The following is a 22,426-nucleotide window of genomic DNA, read 5'->3' on the forward strand; positions in this document are numbered from 1 at the left end:
TAGACCAGGCAATAAAGAGAAAAATATCTAGATTTTCGCGGCCCGGTCCGATTTTAATGCGGTTTTTTGCATTTTGTTCAGAAAGACCGTCGGAAAAAAGTCCCGCCTTTTTTATTATCCGGAAGTGGCGGAAATGCATCGCGGGTGCATAAAGTGCATCTAGAAGTGCATCGCATCCGAGAAACTTGCCAAAGTGCACGAAATACCGCAAAAATTGGTACTCGGGGGTTTTGGGGGGCGCAGAATTCGAATATGCATATATCCAGTCCACCCGACCCCCCGGGGGGCGACTTCCGGCCGCCTGGGGGGCGCGGGGGGCACGTGGATTGCAAGGTTCTCCGAATGACTCGAAAAATGGACTCGGGGGTTTTCGCAGGTGCTGATTCCGAGTTCGAGGGTGAAAAATATCCCCTGTGCTCGTGGAGGGGGTATGAAATCTGAAGTTCTCGAAATGACTGGGAAAATGTATCTCGGGGGTTTTCGCGGGTGCTGAATCCGAATCTGAGGGTGAAAAATATCCCCTGTGCTCGTGGAGGGGGCGGTGGAGAGGGAGGGGGGTTATAATATTCATGAACTGGTAACATGGAATAATGAGTATTTTGGGGATAGAAAATTATAACATGTATAAATACACTTTTATACTTTAGAACAATAAGTATATTTAAAAAAATTATCAGGCTTATCCTTTCTTATTCCAACCGAACTTTTTAGATTGAGTTTCGTCCCATGATTTTCCATTAATTTATATTCATCCTTCTTAGAAGATTAACGCCCTTTCCCAAAATAATCAGAAATAGTCATCGGACGCATTTGGCAGTGTTAGATTCGGAATCAGCACCGGCAAAAACCCCCGAGATCCATTTTTCCATTCATTTCGAGTACTTTAGATTTCATACCCCCCTCCCCCCACCGCCCCCTCCACGAGCACAGGGGATATTTTTCACCCTCGAATTTGGAATCAGCACCCGCGAAAACCCCCGAGATCCATTTTTCCAGTCATTAGGAGAACCTTGCAATCCACGTGCCCCCCGCGCCCCCCAAGCGGCCAGAAGTCGCCCCCCGGGAGGTCGGGTGGACTGGATATATGCATATTCGAATTCTGCGCCCCCCAAAACCCCCGAGTACCAATTTTTGCGGTATTTTGTGCACTTTGGCAAGTTTCTCGGATGCGATGCACTTCTAGATGCACATTATGCACCCGTGATGCATTTTCGCCACTTCCGGATAATAAAAACGGCGGGACTTTTTTCCGACGGTCTTTCTGAACAAAATGCAAAAAACCGCATTAAAATCGGACCGGGCCGCGAAAATCTAGTTATTTTTCTCTTTATTTCCTGGTCTATAACCATCCATAGCGAAAGAAAACTTGTGCACTGAGAACAAAACTGTCAAATACGTACTGTTTATTTAACTAAACATCAACCAACTATTATAAGAAAATACACAACGTTTTTGCAAAATAAAAAAGGGGCTAAAAAACATAAAACATTCCATATCTCCGCAACCGTTACTTTGCGGACCCATGTTTATTGAGACTTTTCTGCTTATTTTGGTTCATACTATTACCTCCTTAAATATTTTACACTCCTTTTTTAACACCCTGTAGAGAAGGCAATGGAAGAAAAAATTATAACTGTAAGAAAAGAAATAGAAGATATTCAAAAAGAATTTGAAATTATTAAAAATAGGGGTGAATCCATTCCATTCCAAAATTGAACAATCTCACCAATATTCCTTGACAGTTTTTGATGCTAAATCTTCGCTTAGCAAACCTACATGAAACAGTTCAATGCCGCAACAAATTCAATAATTGGTAGAAACTACACCTAAAAAGTAGGACTCTACTAATATGTACTCTACTCATATTGCCTAATAACCTTTTAACGTTGATGATTTATTTGTTCGATACTTCTGTCCATTTTAGTCGAGTCCTATGTTCATCAACATATTTATTGATCTTAAATCATTCTTCGTTTTCAGTAAATTTTCTAGTTTTCCATTGTCCATCTATCTAATTTGCTGTTTTTCCGGACAAGTTTCCAAATTCTTTTGCCCATGCTCGATTGTAGTGTGAAGATCTTTCGGAAAACGGTTTTCTGGATACTGTATCTGCGTTGTGGATTAGCTAATATAAGTAGTGAACATATACTTTCTTTAATGCCTATTGACATTTTGGAGTTTAAATGTAGAGCTGGTCATTTTCAGTTGATGTAATGGTCTAGCAAAATCTGTGATTCCTCGAACAAATCTCCTAAAACAGGGCATAGACCTAGGAAGCTCCTCAACTGATGTTTGTCTTTTGGAATATTTCTTTGGAAGAAGCTGTACCTACTTGTTGGAATTCAATTTTAGGTTAGGTTCTTTAATTTTCTCTAAAACATCCTTAATATTTTATTATCGTGTTCCTCAAATGTTTTGCTCAATATAATGATGTCGTGATGTGATGCATACAAGACAGGTCTTTTAGGTAAATTTTTGTAATACATCCATGTAATACTCTTCATGTGTGTCTCGAAAGTGACCGGAGCAGGGGCCAAAAGGAAGTGCCACAAAGGAGGATGGTCAATAAGACCGGTTTTCGGCTATATCAGAAATTAATCCTAAACATATGAAATATGTTTTTTTAACCTAAAGTAACATCGATTCTAAGCAAAATGGATTAAACCTCCACCCAAACCACTCAAAAACTCTTAATAAGGTAATAAAACCATTTTTCTTCCATCTGCTGCACAGAATCATATAAATAACATTTTTAGTATACAAATTAAGTAAAATATAACTTGCTTATAGTTATAAGAAAACTTTTACCTCTGCCCCTTTCACCCTTTTCCCCCTTATACGTAACCCCTGAAAGATACTGAAGAATATCAGAGATTTCACAAAAACATGTATCTGTCAGTCTAATATTGAAATGTTAGAAACATTTTGTACTGGGATATGAGCATTTCCATGTAAATTAATTTGTATGAGAAATTTATTTAATGAATGAGGCTGTGGGTGAAATAATAAATATTTTTGTTTCCAAATTGTTTATATACAGGGTGGGCTATTAGTGTGAGAAAGTAAAATAACTCCCTTGTTACTCATAATACAAAAAAAAAATTATATAAAAGTTATACAGAATCAAGAAACCTAAACTACAAAATTAATTTGATACAGACAGGGTGATGAGTAAAACCGGGACACGCCAAATGTTACATTTTTTAAACGGAACACCCTGTATATTTTTAAACATATGGATTTCCGGGAAAATTCTATATATGGCAATATCAACAGTTTATCATTTTAGTGCGGGGTTACCAAGTTATGTAGAAAATTCTTCGAATTTGGAAAATAACATAACCTCGAATAAGTTTCAACTACTAACACTTTGAGCAAAAATATTTGATAGAGTTATAGGCAAATGTTAGGCCAACACTGCTATATTAGGTAATATCAATATTTTATACAGGGAATTTTTTATAATATGATCATTTCTATAAAGTTTAAACATAATTTTATAAAATTTTTCAAATAGAGTACCCTGTATTTTATAATTCTATTTTATACACATATCGGTCCACTTCAACTTTTATTAAGCATGTTCTATATCTAAAATTGTTAGTTTTTAAGATATAGCAACATTTCTGAAAAAACTAAATTTTTATTATTTTATAGAATACCACAAATACATATTAACTAATAAAATTAACTCAAAATGGAATGATAAATTATGAACTGACAAGTTGACACAATGTGACAGTTTTTTCCAAAGCCATTTCGTGCGACCGAAAATAATAAAAATTAGGTTTTTCCAGAAATGTTGTTATATCTTAAAAACAACTTTAGGCGTAGAACATACTTAATAAAAGTTGAAGTGGACTGATATGTGAATAAAATACAACAATAAAATACAGGGTGTTCCATTTGCAAAATTTTATAAAATCAAGTTTGAACTTTCTTAAAATGATCGTATTATAAAAAATGCCCTGTATAAAATATCGATATTAGCTAATATAGGAGTCTTTGCGTAACATTTGCCTATAACTCTGTCAAATATTTTTGCTACAAGTGTTAGTAGTTCTTCGAGGTCATGCTTTTTCCAAAATTCGAAGAATTTTCTACATAACTTGGCAACCCCGCACTAAAATGTTTATATTGCCATATATATAATTTTCTCAGAAATAGTTAATTGGGACGCCACTGGTTAGAAATGAAAATTCGTTTATTATGCAAAAGACCTGTCTCTGCACCTAGTTTACACATACTAAGTTTTATAAAACTATCTAATTTAGTTTCGGAGTTATTAAAAAAAACAATTTTACAAACAGATATTCATCACCCTGTATATCAAAAATAAAGCGAAAACGGACCTATGTTTATATGAACTTTTTGTCCCCTTCAATATTGACATCCAATTATGAAACACCCTGTATGTTTCAAATTAATTTTGTCCCTCCTAACTTTTTTTCTGTATTGTGAATAACAAGGGAGCTATTTTACTTTCTCACACTAATTAATGGCCCACCCTGAATATATTGCCAGTTCTTGATATTTTTCTTTGTTTTTACTTTTTTGTTATATTTTGTCAGATGGTACTTTTTTCTATGGTTAAAAGCTTAATGTATAAGTCATGTCTCCAAACATTGGAAGATATAAAAAACCTGTATGTATATCTATAACATTACCGATAGTCGATTATCGATTATTATTTACCTCATGTTAATCGACTTCACTTAAAACCCGACTAGATAATTAAATTTTTATCAATTAATTATTGCAGAATATTTCTAACAAAGCCTAAAATTTATTATTATTTTTTTGTTATTAGAATTGTAAAATACAGTAGGTACATGGATTGTATAAATCTAGTAAAATAAATTGAGACAGGTTTTATTACTTCCTAATAGAATCAGCGGTGTCAGCAATTGGCTAGCCATTTCGAATGCTTTTTACATTGTTAAAACTGAAACAGAAATTTAGTAAACTTTTTTCGATATTTTGACGCGTATTTAACACGAAATTGTGTGAAAAATAACGCAAAACATTTGTTTCATTGTAATCATTAATTGATGTTTAAGGAGCAATAAACCTGCTCCTTTAATTTTTTATAAAACTGACGATTCAGAAAAGGAAAACGGTGCGATCGATCGATTTCAAAATTTTCAGGCCTAATAGGCATGTATTGAACTAAAAAACTACAAACATTGGTACTTTTCGCAATATTTGCAAAGTAGTCGTTAATTTTCCAAAACAGCAGAAAAAAACATTTTTTAGCATTTTTTCAAAGTAATGTATGTATGTACAGGGTATTTCAGAAAGACCTCCCGTAAATACAGGGAGGTGATAGTACGACAAAAAATAAGAATTTTTTGTCTTATGAACTATGTCTATCTCCTCTTGTTTTCGAGATACAGAGCGACAAAATAAAATTTTTTAAATAGAATTTTTACGAAAATTTCCGAACGGTGCGAAATATTTTTATGAAATTTGGTATTTCGGGGTTTTTAAGGATACCAAATACGCTGGTCTAATTATTTTTGGGATATTTCATAGATCGCGCTAGTTATGCTACATTCCTATTACATTTTAAGTTCTAATTTTTTTATGGTTAGGTTTTTTACCATTCAGGCTCCTTTATAATGTACAATTTTATTTTCTAAAAATCATGTACTCTTGCTAAATCTTCCTAATGTGAACGGTTTTCGTGAAAAAAGGCTTTTAATTAAACTCTTACAATATTACAGTGTATAAAATAAGTGACTTTTCTCAAAGTAGGCTTATGTCAAAACTTATTGATGGATGTATCAACAAACGTAACGCATACATTCTTAGTAATATTTCAAACTCTAATTTACTTTATATCAAAATTTTAGTGACTGTAATTAAATCATTAAAATATTGATATAAAGTTAATTAAAGTTTAAAATATTACTAAGAATGTATGTGTTGTTTATAAGGCATCCATCAATAAGTTTTGACATAAGCCTAGTTTGAGAAAAGTCACTTATTAGTTTAATTAAAAGCCTTTTTTCTCGAAAACCGTCCACATTAGGAAGTTCTAACAAGAGTACATTATTTTTAGAAAATAAAATTGTACATTAGAAATTGGGGCCCGAATGGTAAAAAAACTAACCTTAAAAAAATTAGAACTTAAAATGTAATAGGAATGTAGCCCTCTATGAAATATTGAAATAATAATTAGGTCAGCGCATTTGACATCCTTAAAAATACTAAATTTCATAAAAAATGTTCGCACCATTTGGAAACTTTCGTAAAAATTATATTTAAAAAATTTTATTTTGTCGCTCTGTATTTCGAAAACAAGAGGAGATAGACATACATAGAGTTCATAAGACAAAAAATTCTTATTTTTTGTCGTACTATCACCCCCTGTATTTACGGGAGGTCTTTCTGAAACACCCTGTATATATAAAAAAAACTATTGTCAAATATATCAAAAGGCTCTTGAAGAGGATTGATTCCGGTTTCTAAAATCCACCTTCCGTTCGCTGTACGATCATCAGTTCATGAAATATCGATGATCAAAAAACAAGGTGACTTCACTCAATAGCCGATATATCAATGGGAAATAATAGTACAGAAAATAAAAAAAAACAAATTGAAGTTGAAGTTAATGAATCAGGCTAAATGATCCTGGCATTGATTAGCTGAAAATTTTTTTAAGCCCATGTGCAGTTTGGAAAAAAGAAATTGTAAAATTTTGCCTTGCATTATTTCTTTGGATTGCACCGAAAGTAATGCTCAAAAAAAATTTTCATCTGAAGATTTCAAAAGTAGAAACTTAAAGCTTCAAGGTGCTTCTTTTTTTCTCAATACGACCATTATTCACGAAGTTATCTACAGCCTTTCAAAAATCACTAAAAAAATTTGGAAATTTTTCTGCTCCTTTAATGTTTTTTCTGAGTTTATATTATTATTTTATACATTGTTTATAAAATATGTATAACAGAAACATATTTTAGGTAATATTTCTTTACTTTTATTATATACCTACTTTAAGTCCATTTGAAATAAGAACAGATACATAAATCTCTACCCATGTGCGGGGAAGTCATCTGCTGCTGCTTAGAAAGCTCTTTAAGAGTATCAGTAAAAACGAGTGTGTCAGTGTCATCCTTTTTCAACACATATATTTAATACTTAACATTGCAATACCCAACTATTATTCATTTCTGTGATAAAAAATGAATAGTGGTGGGTTTCTTATTTGTAATATTGTAACAGTATTTCCCAGTTTTCCCTATAGTATTTTTAATTTTTATCTATAGACAAATAATTTTTTGTAAATGTCAAGTATCTTTTGTTCATTTATTTTATTTTCAAACTATGTGTAAAAAATAATGTTAAACAACTACACTACACTGAAATCATTGGAAAATGAATGGCAGTATAAAGCTACTTAAAATAAATTACATATTTTTTTATGTAAAAATGAAAATAGTAAAAAGTCATCGTGACAAATTGAGAACAATAATATATTGTTATATTAGGATTAAAAGAGTTACTTTCGTGTGCGAGACAAAAAAAGACACTTTTAATCTGAATAAAACGTCATTTTTTCTCCAACCTAAATCCCCACTTAATTATTAATTTGCGCTTTGAAACTATTCAAACTAAAGAATTATATAGCACAGTAGGTAAGTAGGATATATCGATGTAGTCATGGATACTTTGTCAAACATTAGTCGCCATATTGCTAATTGAGTTAATTTCTGATTGTTTGTGGTTCAATTTGCTGAAAACTCTGTAAAAATGGAATCTAATGAAGATTTAGGTGTACCATTGCAAAAGAGGTTTCTTTGAATCTTCTCCCAAAGAATGTCGTGAAATTTATGAATGTGTCTACCAAAAGTTTTATGGATTGGTGCAAAGAGAAAAACATTAAGTTGTATTCAGAAAATGTATTGATGGTGTATTTCTCAAACTTAGCAATTGATTGATATAAGCAAATATTCAAAGTTACGTTTTATGTTCTGTTATGTTTTTCTCAAGAGACAAAATGAGGGATATGTACTGAAAAAATCGCGGGTGAACGCTTTAAAAATACGAGAATTAAATTTTTTTAAAAATTTCTTTATAGGTCGTCCTAATCTTGAGTGTTGCAGGCGCATGCCGTTGCAATGAATTAGTCAATTTAACAATTGATAACGTTGAAGATGCGAAATCCGCCTTATTTACAAAATTTCCCAATACCAAAATCAAGAGACTTCGTTCTTTTACTGCGCTGGGAGACAATTATTTAAGTTTTTATCGAAAATATGTTGCTTTACGTCCACCCGGATTGGTAAAACGTGGACTATTTCTCAGATAAGTTAGTGGAATTGCGGTCGGTACCTATTCATAAAATCAGTGCCGTCTCGCAAGAAGTGGCAAAATTTTTGAAGCTGGACAACTGGAAAGAGTACGGTGGACATGCATTGCGAACGTCTCCTACCCTTTTAGTTGACGTCTTAAAAGACAGGGAGGATGCAGTGGCGGCTCACCAGGTGACGCAAGTGACGCACCGCTTCACCTAAAATTTCCGTTTGGTTGTGCAATTTTAAATTATTTTTAATTTTATATAAATTTTATAATTTAGGTATAATTCTATATTGGAAATGTATTGTGTTTATTTGTTTTATACGCAGAAATAAACAGAATAGTTGCGCGGTGAACGCCTTCTAAAAAAACATTGCCTTCGTTGAGTGCGAACATCAACCCATTAGAATTATTTCAGAGACTACTTCGATTTGAATTTTGAAAATTTGGGATATTGGGTTTTCGGGCGTGCCCTTCTCAACTAAAATAATGGCGTCCACGTACCACTTCCGGTTATACCAGAAGTCGCCATCAATTTGCTTATTTTAAATGGAAGACCCTATATATTATTGCAATTTTGGATTCTACTTGTTATTTTAGGTGAACTTTTATGAACTTTCCCTATTCCTAAAATTAACCGTTTTCGAGATATTTAATTTTTTTCAAAGAAATTGAAAGAAACAGTGACTAGCTTTAAACCATGTGTATTTTATAGTAAGAAAGATAAAGCAACAATATTTATAGGGGGGGGGGGGTAGCTATACCCCTAAACTTCCCGTCCATACTTTCAAAGTGGCTTAATTGCATACAGGGTGCTACAAATTTAATGCCGAGATTAATTAACTTCAAACCTTCATAAGTCGTTTTTTTAATAGAACACCCTGTATGTTTTTCTATATACTGATACACAATTTTATTCTCTTTCCAACGGTATCAGGGTTCCCTATCCTTATCTCTTCTAGTTTTTTAGTTATCTACTATGTTTTGTGTAATCGCCTAAAATCATGTAATTTCTTGCGAAGATAGCTGTGGAATTTTTAGCAAAATTTCAAAACAAACAACTAAACTGTCACCAGTTATTTATTATTATTTATTCACAGACATTGCAATAGGATTCTAATCAGAACATTTACAGTTTTTAATGAGACAATTCCACATTTTCCACCAAAATGAGCAGAATAAAGTTAAGAAGAATTCTAAAAAATCAACTTCATACATAGTAATACACAATTTTAATTATGTATGTTGATAATAATAATGCACTAAAATAAAAAAATGACTTTAAAAAGTCATAAGTGTTCAATATGAATCCCATTAACAGCTAAGCACTTGTGGATTCTAGCACCATCAGTCACCACTTTTGCTATTTCAGCTGCAGGCAGTTCATGGAACGTTCTTCGTATTCGAGCAATCAAATCCTCTTTTGAAGCAACGGGTGTAGAATAAACTTTTTGCTTTATTACTCTCCAAACATAAAACCTAATGGAGTGAGGTCGGGAGACCTCACTGGCCAATTCCACGGTTCTAGGGGTCTCATCCATCTATCGTCAAACACTTCAGTCAGCTGTTGATCGATTTTATTGTGACAGTGAGGTGGAGCCCCGTCTAATTGATACAAACACTTCCTTAGTTGGTCTAAAGGTATATCATCTAGAAAATCTGCCACAACCGCTTGCAAAATATTGAGATATCTGTCAGCATTTAAATTTTCTTAGTAGATATGGTAAGAAATTTGGTTATCTTTAATTAGACAAAAAGCATTTACGCTAAATTTATTTTAAAAGTTTCTTTCCTGAATAACATGAGAATTTTCAAATGACCACAAATGAGTATTATGTCTATTAAAAATACCTTCACTCGTAAATTTTGACTCGTCTGTCCATATAATATGTTCAAAAATTGTGGATCTTCTTGGTATCGCACTAACATCGTTTCACAAAATTGTACACGTTGCACGGCGTCACCCGGATGAAAAGCAGAAATTAAAATTAAATTTGTATGGATGCATATCATTAGTTCTTAACATCCTGTGAATGGATGCTCGTGAAATGCGTAAATCATACTCTGCGGCACGAGTTGAGGATTCTGGATGAACATTAAAATAGGCTAGCACATTTATTACATTATCTTCATTTGAAGTTATTGGATTTGGTAAAATTCTTTGCACAAATTCGACCATACTCTAGTAATAGTAATTCTTCTTAACTTTTTCCCATTGCAACGTCCGTAAATGAATAATAAATTTAAAATATCAGCAGTTGAATATGTATTGTTTACCATTTCTTATAAACACTAAATTAAACTGTCACTACAAGAGACTAACAACAAATTGACAGTTTAGTTGTTTGTTTTGAAGTTTTGCTAAAAATTCCACAGCTGTCCTCGCAAGAAATTACATGATTTTAGGTGATTACACAAAACATAGTGGATAACTTAAAAACTAGAAGAGTTAGGTATAGGGAACCCTGATACCGTTCGAAGGAGAATAAAATTGTGTATCAGAATATAGAAAGACGTAAAGGGTGTTTCATTTAAAAAATACGACTTATGGAGGTTTGAAGTTAACTAAACTCGGCATTAAATTTCTAGCACCCTGTATGCAATTAAGTCACTTTGAAAATATGTATGGACAGCTTAGGGGTCTAGCTGCCCCCCCCCCTATAAATATTGTTGCATTATCTTTCTTACTATAGAATACACATGTTTGAAGCTAGACACTGTTTCCCTCCATTTTTTTTTGAAAAACATTAAATATCTCGAAAACGGTTAATTTTAGGAATAGGGAAACTTCATAAAAGTCCACCTAAAATAACACGTAGAATCCAAAATTGCAATAATATAGGTAGGTATAGGGTGTTCCATTTAAAATAAGCAAGTTGATGGCGACTTCCGGTATAACCGGAAGTGGTACGTAGACGCCATTATTTTAGTTGAGGAGGGCATGCCCGAAAATCCGGTATCCCAAATTTTCTAAATTCAAATCGAAGTACTCTCTGAAATAATTCTAGTGGGCCGTCACCGTGAGACACCCTGTATACTTAGGTTATTTCATTAGGGATAACAAACCTCAGTGGGTTTCTTCAAACTTATTTTTGATATCTCATACTACACAGGGGCTAATTTGTCTGTATATCGAATATCGGTAAATTAACCAGCAAAACTAAAACATAAACACGAAATCTTTTAGTTTTTTCTTTTCATCACTGTTTGAGTGAACCTTATAATCCCATCCAAAATGGATCAGCTTTATACATACTGTCTTAAAATTAAACTTCTGCAATTTATATCTTGCTTATTTATTCTGAAATGCGATTTATCTATCAATGGTTTGCTCTGTATAAATTTTAAATTATGAATATTTGTTTCAGTATTATGACGCTTCTTTCTATACAAATCCTCTTATTCACTGTTCTCTGTATACTTACTACCAAATCTGAAGATCATCACACTTTCTCAAGTTTAACTCTGGTCAGAGGAAGAAAATCTAGAGATGATTCAATATACGACTCAATTAACAAATTTAATTATTCCGCCAATATACTCAAGACTAAAGATAAACCATTGTCAGTTTCCGAAACACTTGAGACTTCTGTGAGGATTGCACCCTCCGGTTCTATAACAAATAGTGAGAACAAACCCTTTGCGTATATGCAATTATGGAAAGGAACTTACCCGGATATGTTATACAAAAGAGCCCGTTCTGGTTTCGTGGGTATGAGAGGCAAAAAGGATAGCGGATTTGTCGAATTTGGTGAGTACCAAATTAACTTAAATAGTAATTAATAACACTGGTAATTATTTACTATAAGGTGCTGAATATGAGTCTGAAGTTATTTTTGCGGTTGCGATTAGTTTAAAAAAAATGTGTATACTTAATTTAATAATTTTAAAGAAATGATACAATTTTATATTTTACCTATGTCAGCCAGCGCATAGTTTGCCAAGCCAAATAATGTATCAAGATTTTTTTTAGGATAAATCTTTCAGAACTGTTTAGACAATTTAAAATTTAATTTCATCAAATTAAATAGGTACCTACTGTCACAAAGTTTATAATTAAATCTATTAAATTACTCAAAACATTGTCGAGGAATATGATCGTAATGACCGACCATATCGACATTGACATGGGCCCTCGGTGGAGACATCGGAAGTTCGAATCGAGCCCCACGTTGGGCGCCATGTCGTGAAGCATGATCGTTTGTATCGGCCATATTGACATGGGCCCTCGGTGGAGACATCGGAAGTTCGAATCGAGCCCCACGTTGGGCGCCATGTCGAGGAATATGATCGATGGGATCGGTAACGACGACATGGGCCCTTGGTGGAGACCTCGGAAGTTCGAATCGAGCTCCACGTTGGGCGCCATGTCGTGATATATGACCGTTTGTGTCTAATGTTTGAGAATTGTGCAGGGAATTAGCAACATGAGCTCGCCGCGAAGACGTCGAAGCTGGACTTCGAGCCCCACGTCGAGCGCCATGTCGCGGAATATGATCTGAATGCGGTGTTTGGTCGGCATGGNAATTCAGCGGTCTCCGGCATATCCGTAGGTACAAGATTATGACTTCTATGAATATACGGGGTGTTCTGAAATCCTGAAGCTCGCTCGAAGGGTGGAATACGACAATATAAATTTAACTACGAAACGCGTACCTACTTAAATATTGGAAAATGAGGTAGTTAATTGTTAGTTTATTCAAAATACATTTAGTCAACAATCTGTCAAGCTAATAGATAATGAAAATAACACAAATAAAAACAGAAAAAAGAGAAAATAAAATGTCGGTACCATAGACCTAATAAATTACTGGACTGCCCAACTGTCATTGGGCCAATATAAACGACAATCGCACGGACGTGTGCGAGAGAGATAGAGCTAATGCAGGCTAATGCTTCGTACACAGAACTTCGACAGTAATGCGCTACATTTAATTCAACCGCCACGCGCTATTATTCCATGGCTAGAAATTGGCCTAAATGATTTGGGATCGAGGAGGATTATCCCTCTTTGGACAGCCTTCGTAGGTGGGCCCCATCCGTCGTCTACCCCGACCGCAAATGCGGCCGGTGTAGGCGCTTTGTGGACCTCTTTTTGTCCTGGCTGGGCCCCGCCGGCTGGGGCCCTTTCTTCTGGCGCTGTTCTTGTTTTGCCGGCTCGTCTGTGTAAACCCCGGGGGTGGTGTCATGTTTATGTGTGGTATGGTTGGGTAGGGTAGTGCGGCGATGCAGCCTGGGATGCGCTTTGCTGAGGTAGCCCTTAGGCTAGCGCGGGAGGGGAGGGGTAAGATGTATGTGTGTGTGTGTGTGTGTGTGGGTGCGTGCGTGCGTTCGTGCGTGCGTGCGTTCGTGCGTGCGCGCGCGCGGGGGCGTGCGGGTGCGCGTGCGGGTGCGGCTGCGGGTGCGTGTGTGTGTGTGTGTGTGTGTGTGTGTGTGTGTGTGTGTGTGTGTGTGTGTGTGTGTGTGTGTGTGTGTGTGTGTGTGTGTGTGTGTGTGTGTGTGTGTGTGTGTGTGTGTGTGTGTGTGTGTGTGTGTGTGTGTGTGTGTGTGTGTGTGTGTGTGTGTGTGTGTGTGTGTGTGTGTGTGTGTGTGTGTGTGTGTGTGTGTGTGTGTGTGTGTGTGTGTGTGTGTGTGTGTGTGTGTGTGTGTGTGTGTGTGTGTGTGTGTGTGTGTGTGTGTGTGTGTGTGTGTGTGTGTGTGTGTGTGTGTGTGTGTGTGTGTGTGTGTGTGTGTGTGTGTGTGTGTGTGTGTGTGTGTGTGTGTGTGTGTGTGTGTGTGTGTGTGTGTGTGTGTGTGTGTGTGTGTGTGTGTGTGTGTGTGTGTGTGTGTGTGTGTGTGTGTGTGTGTGTGTGTGTGTGTGTGTGTGTGTGTGTGTGTGTGTGTGTGTGTGTGTGTGTGTGTGTGTGTGTGTGTGTGTGTGTGTGTGTGTGTGTGTGTGTGTGTGTGTGTGTGTGTGTGTGTGTGTGTGTGTGTGTGTGTGTGTGTGTGTGTGTGTGTGTGTGTGTGTGTGTGTGTGTGTGTGTGTGTGTGTGTGTGTGTGTGTGTGTGTGTGTGTGTGTGTGTGTGTGTGTGTGTGTGTGTGTGTGTGTGTGTGTGTGTGTGTGTNGCGGGAGGGGAGGGGTAAGGAGGGTATGGGGGGTGTGTATGTGTGTGTGTGTCGTTGTCTTCGTTTCTTGATCCTGGCTGTCTCTGAAACAGAAAAGGTTAGCGGGGGGGGGGGGATGTTGTTGGGGTGGTCACCCAGGGTCAAAAAGTTGGTGTCTAGGTCATAAACTTAATTCAACCAATCAGCTAGCTATACTCGATTCCTTACTCCTTTTTTTGGTGGGCCGCATTCCCGTTTGAAATTAAAATGATTTTAACTACATTTACGTGTGGCGTTACACGTGAAAGTATGGTTAAGTTAAAAATTTTGAAAAATTATTGATTATGATTTTAATTGCATGCAGATGAATGGCAGAGGAATAGACGACGAATTTGTGATCTACAAAGACTTTACAAAAATAATATAGATACCAGAAGACAAAAAAAAATCAACTCCATTAAAAACGTGTAGATATACAGGGTGTCCATGAAAATGATGGACAACGCTGGACCTTGAATGAAAATAAGAATATTTAACCTAACTTACCTATATACAAAAGTGCACGCCTACTGAGATATAGCCTTCTAAATATATAACAGATAATCTAGTTTTTTTCAAATAATATTGCAAACAGTTTTGCTAAGAAAATATAGAATTTGGTGAGAATAATTATACAGTGCTCCACTGGTTATCCCGTAACTTTTTTGTGTGTACGCCAATGAAGACAGAATTTATATTTTAAAAAATAAGCATTATTTTAGAAGATTTTTTGTCTCTTACAAAATTTTTATATCGTTTATGGATTTCGAATAAAATTGGCATATTTTACACACTAAATAATATAAAATCAGTTCAAGATAATTAGATTAATCTAGTACGAGGTGCCACATAACAAAGAAACAAATTCATAACAATAATTATTAAAAGGTTCAGTGTCAAGCTAGGTGTCATTTAATTTTAGCTTACTTTGTTTTTTAATATCTTCTTTACTATGGTTGCAATTTATACTTTTGCTGAACAAACTGATATGTTACAAGTTTTGGGTTATTGTGAAGGAAATTGTTGTGCTAGTGTTCGAACATAATACTGAAAGATTTCCTAATCGAAGAATTCCAGATCACAAAACATTTGCTAATGTGGAGAGGCGCCTTCGGGAAATATGACGTTTTTTACCTGTAACATTAAATAGCGGACAACGTACGGCTAGAACTATTCAGCTGGAAGAACAAATATTGGATAGGGTCGAAGAAATTCCGCAAGTAAGTACAAGGCGTTTAGCAGCAGAGGTTGGCTTTCAAAAAGTTCCGTTAATAGAGTATTAAAAGACCAGTTACTACATCCATTCCACCTTCAATCAGTTCAAGAACTTTTACCTACCAATAGATCCTCCGTCACGTCTTGCTTTCAGTCAAAGTATTCAGGAACTCAGGAAATAGAGACGATAATATCCACAAGAAAATCCTGTTTACAGACGAAACCGCTTTTACTAGAAGGGGTATTTTCAATTCACATAATGAATTGTTATGAAACTCCACATGGAATCAGTAAAAGACGGTTCCAACATGAATTTAAGATTAATGTTTGGACTGGTGTTATTGGTAGTATTTTAATTGGTCCTGTTATATTACCTGCTACATTGAACGCAGAAAATTATTTAGAATTTCTCCAAACAAGGTTACCCTATCTGCCTGCAGAGTTGCCGATAACACTACGAATGAATACGATTTTCATGCATGATGCAATACTTAGATGAGCACTGTCTTAACAAATGAAGGAAATAATGCTCTTTTAGAATGGCCACCTCGATCCTCGGACCTAAACCCATGTAATTATTTCCTTTGGGGAGCATTGAGGACAACAGTTTACAGCTTTTCAGTAAATACAGAAAACGAATTATGGGAAAGAATACAAAATGAAATTAATGCTATAAGAGGTAATGCACAATTATTGAATAAAATTCAATTTAATTTCCTAAGAACAAGGAAGTCACTTTAAGCATTTACTGTAATATTATTTTAATGTGATTACAAATATCAATTTAGGTTTATATTCATTAAATTATCATGCCGAATTACACCCGATGTTTGTATTGATACCGGGTAAATTCGTGTTGTTTAAATTCTAAACTATTTCCTCTAGCAATTTGAATTACTAGGCAACAGTTTCTCATTAAATCACCCAAATTTACCCTGTAAAATACCTCTTGTGCAACTGTAAGTGACAAATTTTGTCAATTTTCCCGTATGAGTTCGTGCTCCTTGTTTAGTCTCCCTGGTCCCTGATTTGAAACGTATTAACAGGTGTATATCATAAACGGGCATATTTTACCGAACATACCCCTTTCAAAGAAAAGTGGTGAGGTAATCTGCACCAAATACACTAATTTCAACAAGGAAATAAACACACCTTCCCAATTGAACGGTTCATTACATCGTGCTTAGTTTTAACTCATACGACGCGCACCTTTTTATCAGCTCTAAGATGAACGGCAATGATTCTTCCCTTAGGCCAATGAAGTGAAGGAGCGTTGTCCTCCTTTAGGAACACCAGAGAACCCACGATTGATAACAGATCTGAATCATCGGATAAATGACATAATGGTCAGGAATTCAAAACAGCTTCAATATTTGTTAAAAACGTATAATATTCTTCAAATGTTAAAATTATATTATTAAGTACCGTGGGATGGGGTTACTTTCAATTTCAGGGGCTACTTTGACAGAAACATTGATGATCTTATTTTATATTCTTCCTTCCGACATTTCTCGAGATATTAGGCAGATATCATAATATGGCAACTCCGCATAGTTAGTGCGATCATGTCTAATCGTTCCCATAGAAAATATAGTACTACTATGTTCTCTATGATCGTTCCTTTGTGAACCAGTGATGTTTGTAGAGTGTACCAGGCCTTTATTTAAAAAACGATATTTTATCCCTTTTTTGAAACCAATATAACTTCAAATGCACAAGAGAAACAGGCACTTGGAGTAAGGTAATATATAGTCTTTGCTGTACAACAATGTTAAACCATTAGATATTAAAAACTGAAAAATATTGCATGGTAAATATGGCCGAAAATTTAAATATTCTGTCGTGGAGTAACTTTGATCGGGGTAATGGGGTAACTTTGATCGATGTAGTGGGGCAATTTTGAAAATTATCAAAGTCTGCGAAGTATCATTACCTAAGTAATATAAGATTTAGGGGGCAATCTATTGTTAGAGTAGTTTCAAAATCTCATGAGCCGCAAAATGCGTGAAAGGCGTGGCGTACCCACATAATTCTTCTAATAAGCACGTTGTGAAAACATTGACTCAGAATTAGACCGCGTGCCTCATTACAAACAGAAATGAACTAAGGCGCTTAGATCGGGCATCAATAAAGTCAACTGGCGAACGTTCGTTATATATATTTTTATTGCTTAAATTAAAATAATAAAGAATAGAGCACTTTATTATGATATTTGTAATCGGAGCAAAGGCTTGTTTACGCTACGAGAGCTCGAGATAGACTGTGAATAATGGATGTAATGTTTTTAGGACGTAGAATAATTTAGGCGACGCGCGACGGCCGGGATTATGTTTCTGCGCACATCAAGGTCAAAGCTCATAAGATTTTGAACCAACTCTAGTAGAAGCCATTATTGTTTTGGCGAAAACATTATTTAAAGAACTTACAACTGCGCAAAGAAAAATTGTTATTTTTTTTATTGCAGAATATTATATTTATATTTACTTTACATTTGTACCTATAAGAGTTAAATAATATTTTTGTACCGTAAAAGATAATATTTCCTTAATATATCACTAAGTTTCTAATTTCTGGTGTCTTAATGCCATTTATAAGTTCAGTTTTTTTCTTGTCATCCAGTGAGATTGTTTCGGATATATATTTTTCATACCTGGGAAAAATAAGGGGTTACTTGTCAAATATCATGAAAATTAATGAGGTGGACAAAGTAACCCCACTCGGGTTTAACTTTGTTTTGGTCTTCAGGAATTAATTTTTTAAAATCTAACATATTTTAGCAAAAACTCTGGACGAACCGATAGCTCGGAGAAATCCGATATTGAGGTTATTTTTATAACAGATTTGAGACTAATATAAATGAAATATTATTCGGCAACTTTTTATTTTTAGCAAAGTAACCCCATCCCACGGTACCTACTCGCTTTAAGTGATGTTTAACATTTTTTACAGCGGCTTCCCACAAACCACCGAAATTTGGTTACCGTGCAGATATGAAATGCAAAAAATCTTAGGATTAAGTGTTAATCTAAGTATTAAAAGTGTTAATCTAAGTATTAAGTGTTAATCTAAGTATTAAAAGTGTTAATCTAAGGATTAAGTTTAATTTAAGTTTTAATTTATAAAAGGTTATTCAACAATATTTACAATAAGTTTTATTTATTCACATTGATATTAAATACACATTTTGCACAAGTATTAAAATTAAATAAACCACTGAAACTGACACTACACTCATTCTTGGAGCAATTCTCAAAGCAGTCCAACACGTATTCACTAATAGTTATATTATTTTCAGATGTTGTGAAATCAGAAATGACAACGGTGCTTGATTTATCATTACCACTATCAACTTTCAGTATTCTTTTCGCAATATTTTCTTTATTCAAAAGTGAGTCTTCAATGTAGCCTTCCGCCACAGTGCTCATTCTCCAGCCTTCATGTCTTTTAAGACAAGTGAGGTCACCACCACCGTCAACTAAAAGGGTAGCAGACGTTCGTCATAATGTGTGTCCACTGTACTCTTTCCAGTTGTAGAGCTTCAAAAATATTGCCACTTTTTGCGAGACGACACTGATTTTATGAATATCGACCATCATTCGATGACACTTTCAACCAACACATCTGAGAAATAATCGACGGTCTACCAATCCGTTTGGACGTAAAGCAACATATTTTCGATACAAACTTAAATAATTGTCCCCCAGCACAGTAAAAGAACAAGTCTGAGGAACTAAATAAAATTTAACTATTATTTACCAACCAGGACTGTATATTATACAAAACTTTGTCATTTATTTTAAATTTATATAAATGGTCGACCATTATCTTCCAACCCGTCTGCAAGCCTCATTGCTACGAAAAGAAGTCATCTACTGTCTTCTCTGGTTCTGTTCCTAATTAAGCAACCATACGAAATGAACATAAGGAACTAGAGTGTGGACGGTGGGAAAAATATAACCAGAATTATTGTGGAAAAAGTCATTTTATTACCACCAATTACCTACCATATTACAAATACCTACCCGGTAAACTGATATACTGAAAAACGAAACAGTAACATTTCGAACTATAGTTAATACTGTCGAATTAATGTTAGTTTAAAACAACAAAAATAATTATTTTACTGCATAAATTAATTATACTTTCTATTAGTAACGTATGCCTATCCACATACCAATATTAGTTAATATTTATTAAATCATGCCTAATATATATTTATTTACAACGACATAATAGGTAATGTTGATATTCCAAACTTACAGTGAGTTACATTCATTGAATAACGAAAATGTTTATTTCAAAAAATATCTTATTGTATTAAAATATTATCAACAAATTTTATTCATATTAAGTATTAATAATTATGTTACTAAATTAATTGTAAGATTTGATTGGTTATAAGCGGCAACAGAAATTGTTAATCCATGTTGATCATCCTGCGTAAAAATGGTAACGTTTTTAGTACTGGAGTTTGGCATTTTGCCAGATATTTTTGTGGTAATTTTAACCTGAGAATTTGTAGACTTGTCGACGTACCCTTCCGCTACGGTGGAAGATTTCCACCCCCTAACCTCTTTAACTGGAGAATGTCACCACCGCTACATACCAATAGTGTGGCTGCCGTTCTTCAGAAGCAGTGTCCCGTGTATGTTTCACAATGCGGAAGCTTTAAAAACATGCAATTTTTTTAGAAATTGACTTATCGAATTGTGGCCAAATGGCTGGCGAGTAATTTTACCGAATCTTAATTGTAAAAAGAAGTTTTCTTTTAGAACGTCTAAACGAAGTGAAACATATATTTTAATCATAGATTTAATGGTATACTATAATAGATCTATGGGTTCAATAAACGTTACTCATTACTCACTATAAATATTCTTGACTGGTAGGTTTTTGATGTTGGAATTTCGATGTGAATCTTATTTTCCACGATATTAGCATCAATTTTATACAGTTTGTCACTTCGCCATGCACCTGATACACCAATTATGAATGCAACCTTTATAGGTCATCAAAAGCATTCTTCAAAAACGCCACAATGTTCTCACTGGAGAAAGTGCTTGACTTTTTAGATACACATCCTAGATTTTGTTGTTTCAAAAATGCCAATAACTTAAAAAATTCGGATATATCAAGTTTACCTTTAATATTTAAAGTAGAAGATACGCAACATTGAGTAAATGGACCAAAGAGTTAACGGCTTTTTGATTTTGGCAATTTCGCTAAAATATACCACCACAATAGTTTCAGAAACAGCTTTCTGAACACCTTTTTGCTAGCACCAATTCTTGAAAACATCATAAACTTTATCGTACTTTGGACGACTCTTAGGTAACAAATCTTTTTCCAAACTTCAGCGGCTTCTCTCAGTTCAGGAGTACAAATAATTTCTTCTGAATCGCTCATTGTCTTCGAAAACACTTTTTTGATGAAAATCTATCAAAAATGCAATTAATTTAAGTTTGTATGTTTGACATTTTTAGTGCCATTACCAAAATTCCAAGTTAACAGTTTTTTTATCTGAAATCTGGTTATACAGGTATCTTACTTTGTTAATTTCTCACGTACCTGATTATTGTTTTTACGAAAACCGGCAGTTGCATTTAAAAGGTATGGTTGTAAATAAAATAGTATACAAACCTCAGTGAAAAGTTTCATTCTTGTCTGGAGAAATGGCTCCATCCTTTTCTCTCGACAAGAATGAAACACTTTCCACCTCAGCACACAAGAGCAACTTGTTTTTGTAAACTTATTTTCTACTGCAGTTTCGCTCTTTGCCTCTTTGTTAGTTTTATGATTTAAAAAGGTAACAACAACAAAAAGACAACAAACACGCTGATAAAACTGAGATCGGTTGACTTGTGGTGGCTTCGACACGAGTTTAAGTGCAGGTTAAAAAAGAATTATAACTCGACTATTTCTTTGACGTAAAAAATATAAATTTCTGATTAGTATTCTCTAGCGCGTAGAATTGTTTCTAAAAAATTGATTCCCACTTAAAGTTACACCAAGTATAATGACAATTTAAAATTTAAAGTTAACTTTTATCTTACTTAATTATGTAAAATATTTAATTATAATTTAAAGTATGTTCATGAAGAAATAGTTAATTTCTCAATAAACATCGACAGAAAGTAAAATGAAATTTCATTTCTTTCTCTATAGGAAAGAAACAGTCTTCAGAATTTTTTGGAATGAGAGGTAAAAAGTATCCATATGAATTTAGAGGAAAATTTGTAGGAGTTCGAGGGAAGAAAATATCTCATGAATTACCAGATAAAGTAAACGTTGACTTGAACTCTTGGAGAAAAGAATTACAATCTAATCAACTGATGTTAGTCTTAACCGAACAAAATGAACCTGGAGGGGTATAAATACAGCAAGGTAAGTAAATCCCAACTATATAGAGGTATCAGTTATCTTAAGCCGGTCCAATTAGGGCTAAGTACGGAATTTGAAAAAGAAAGGTTTGATGTATTTATCTATTTTTTTAATTCAGGCATTATTGGAGCATATTTTCTGTAGAAAATTCAAATATGTAGTCGTATAGATAATGCTTGTTAATAATTACATAATCAAACGAACTTACTTTAAGTAAAGTTCGATCTTGATTATATGAAGCCTTGTCGAAATAAATAATAAATAATTGTAGTCCATTATTTCTAGTCAAACGTTTAGAAAAGAACATTAAAAAACACGCTGATTTTTCGACGAAGCTTTATATAATCAAGATAGAACTTCTTTTCAGGTAAGTTAATTTGATCTTGTAATTATAATTAAACCTCG

At 34.4% G+C, this 22,426-nt stretch overlaps 1 protein-coding gene across 1 annotated transcript in view; it reads left to right on the forward strand.

The window, feature by feature from the left end:
• Window positions 1-22,029, forward strand: part of LOC108912658 — a 27,417-nt gene extending 5,388 nt beyond the window's left edge. The window contains exons 2-3 of the mRNA XM_018717964.1: window positions 11,670-12,052; window positions 21,806-22,029. Of these exons, the coding sequence (XP_018573480.1) occupies window positions 11,674-12,052; window positions 21,806-22,014 (588 nt within the window). The 5' untranslated portion in view covers window positions 11,670-11,673 and the 3' untranslated portion in view covers window positions 22,015-22,029. The remainder of the gene's footprint in view (window positions 1-11,669; window positions 12,053-21,805) is intronic.
• The last annotated feature ends 397 nt before the right edge of the window (window positions 22,030-22,426 follow it).

Source organism: Anoplophora glabripennis, unplaced genomic scaffold, assembly GCF_000390285.2.
Source record: "Anoplophora glabripennis isolate ALB-LARVAE unplaced genomic scaffold, Agla_2.0 scaffold937, whole genome shotgun sequence".
NCBI lineage: Eukaryota > Metazoa > Arthropoda > Insecta > Coleoptera > Cerambycidae > Anoplophora > Anoplophora glabripennis.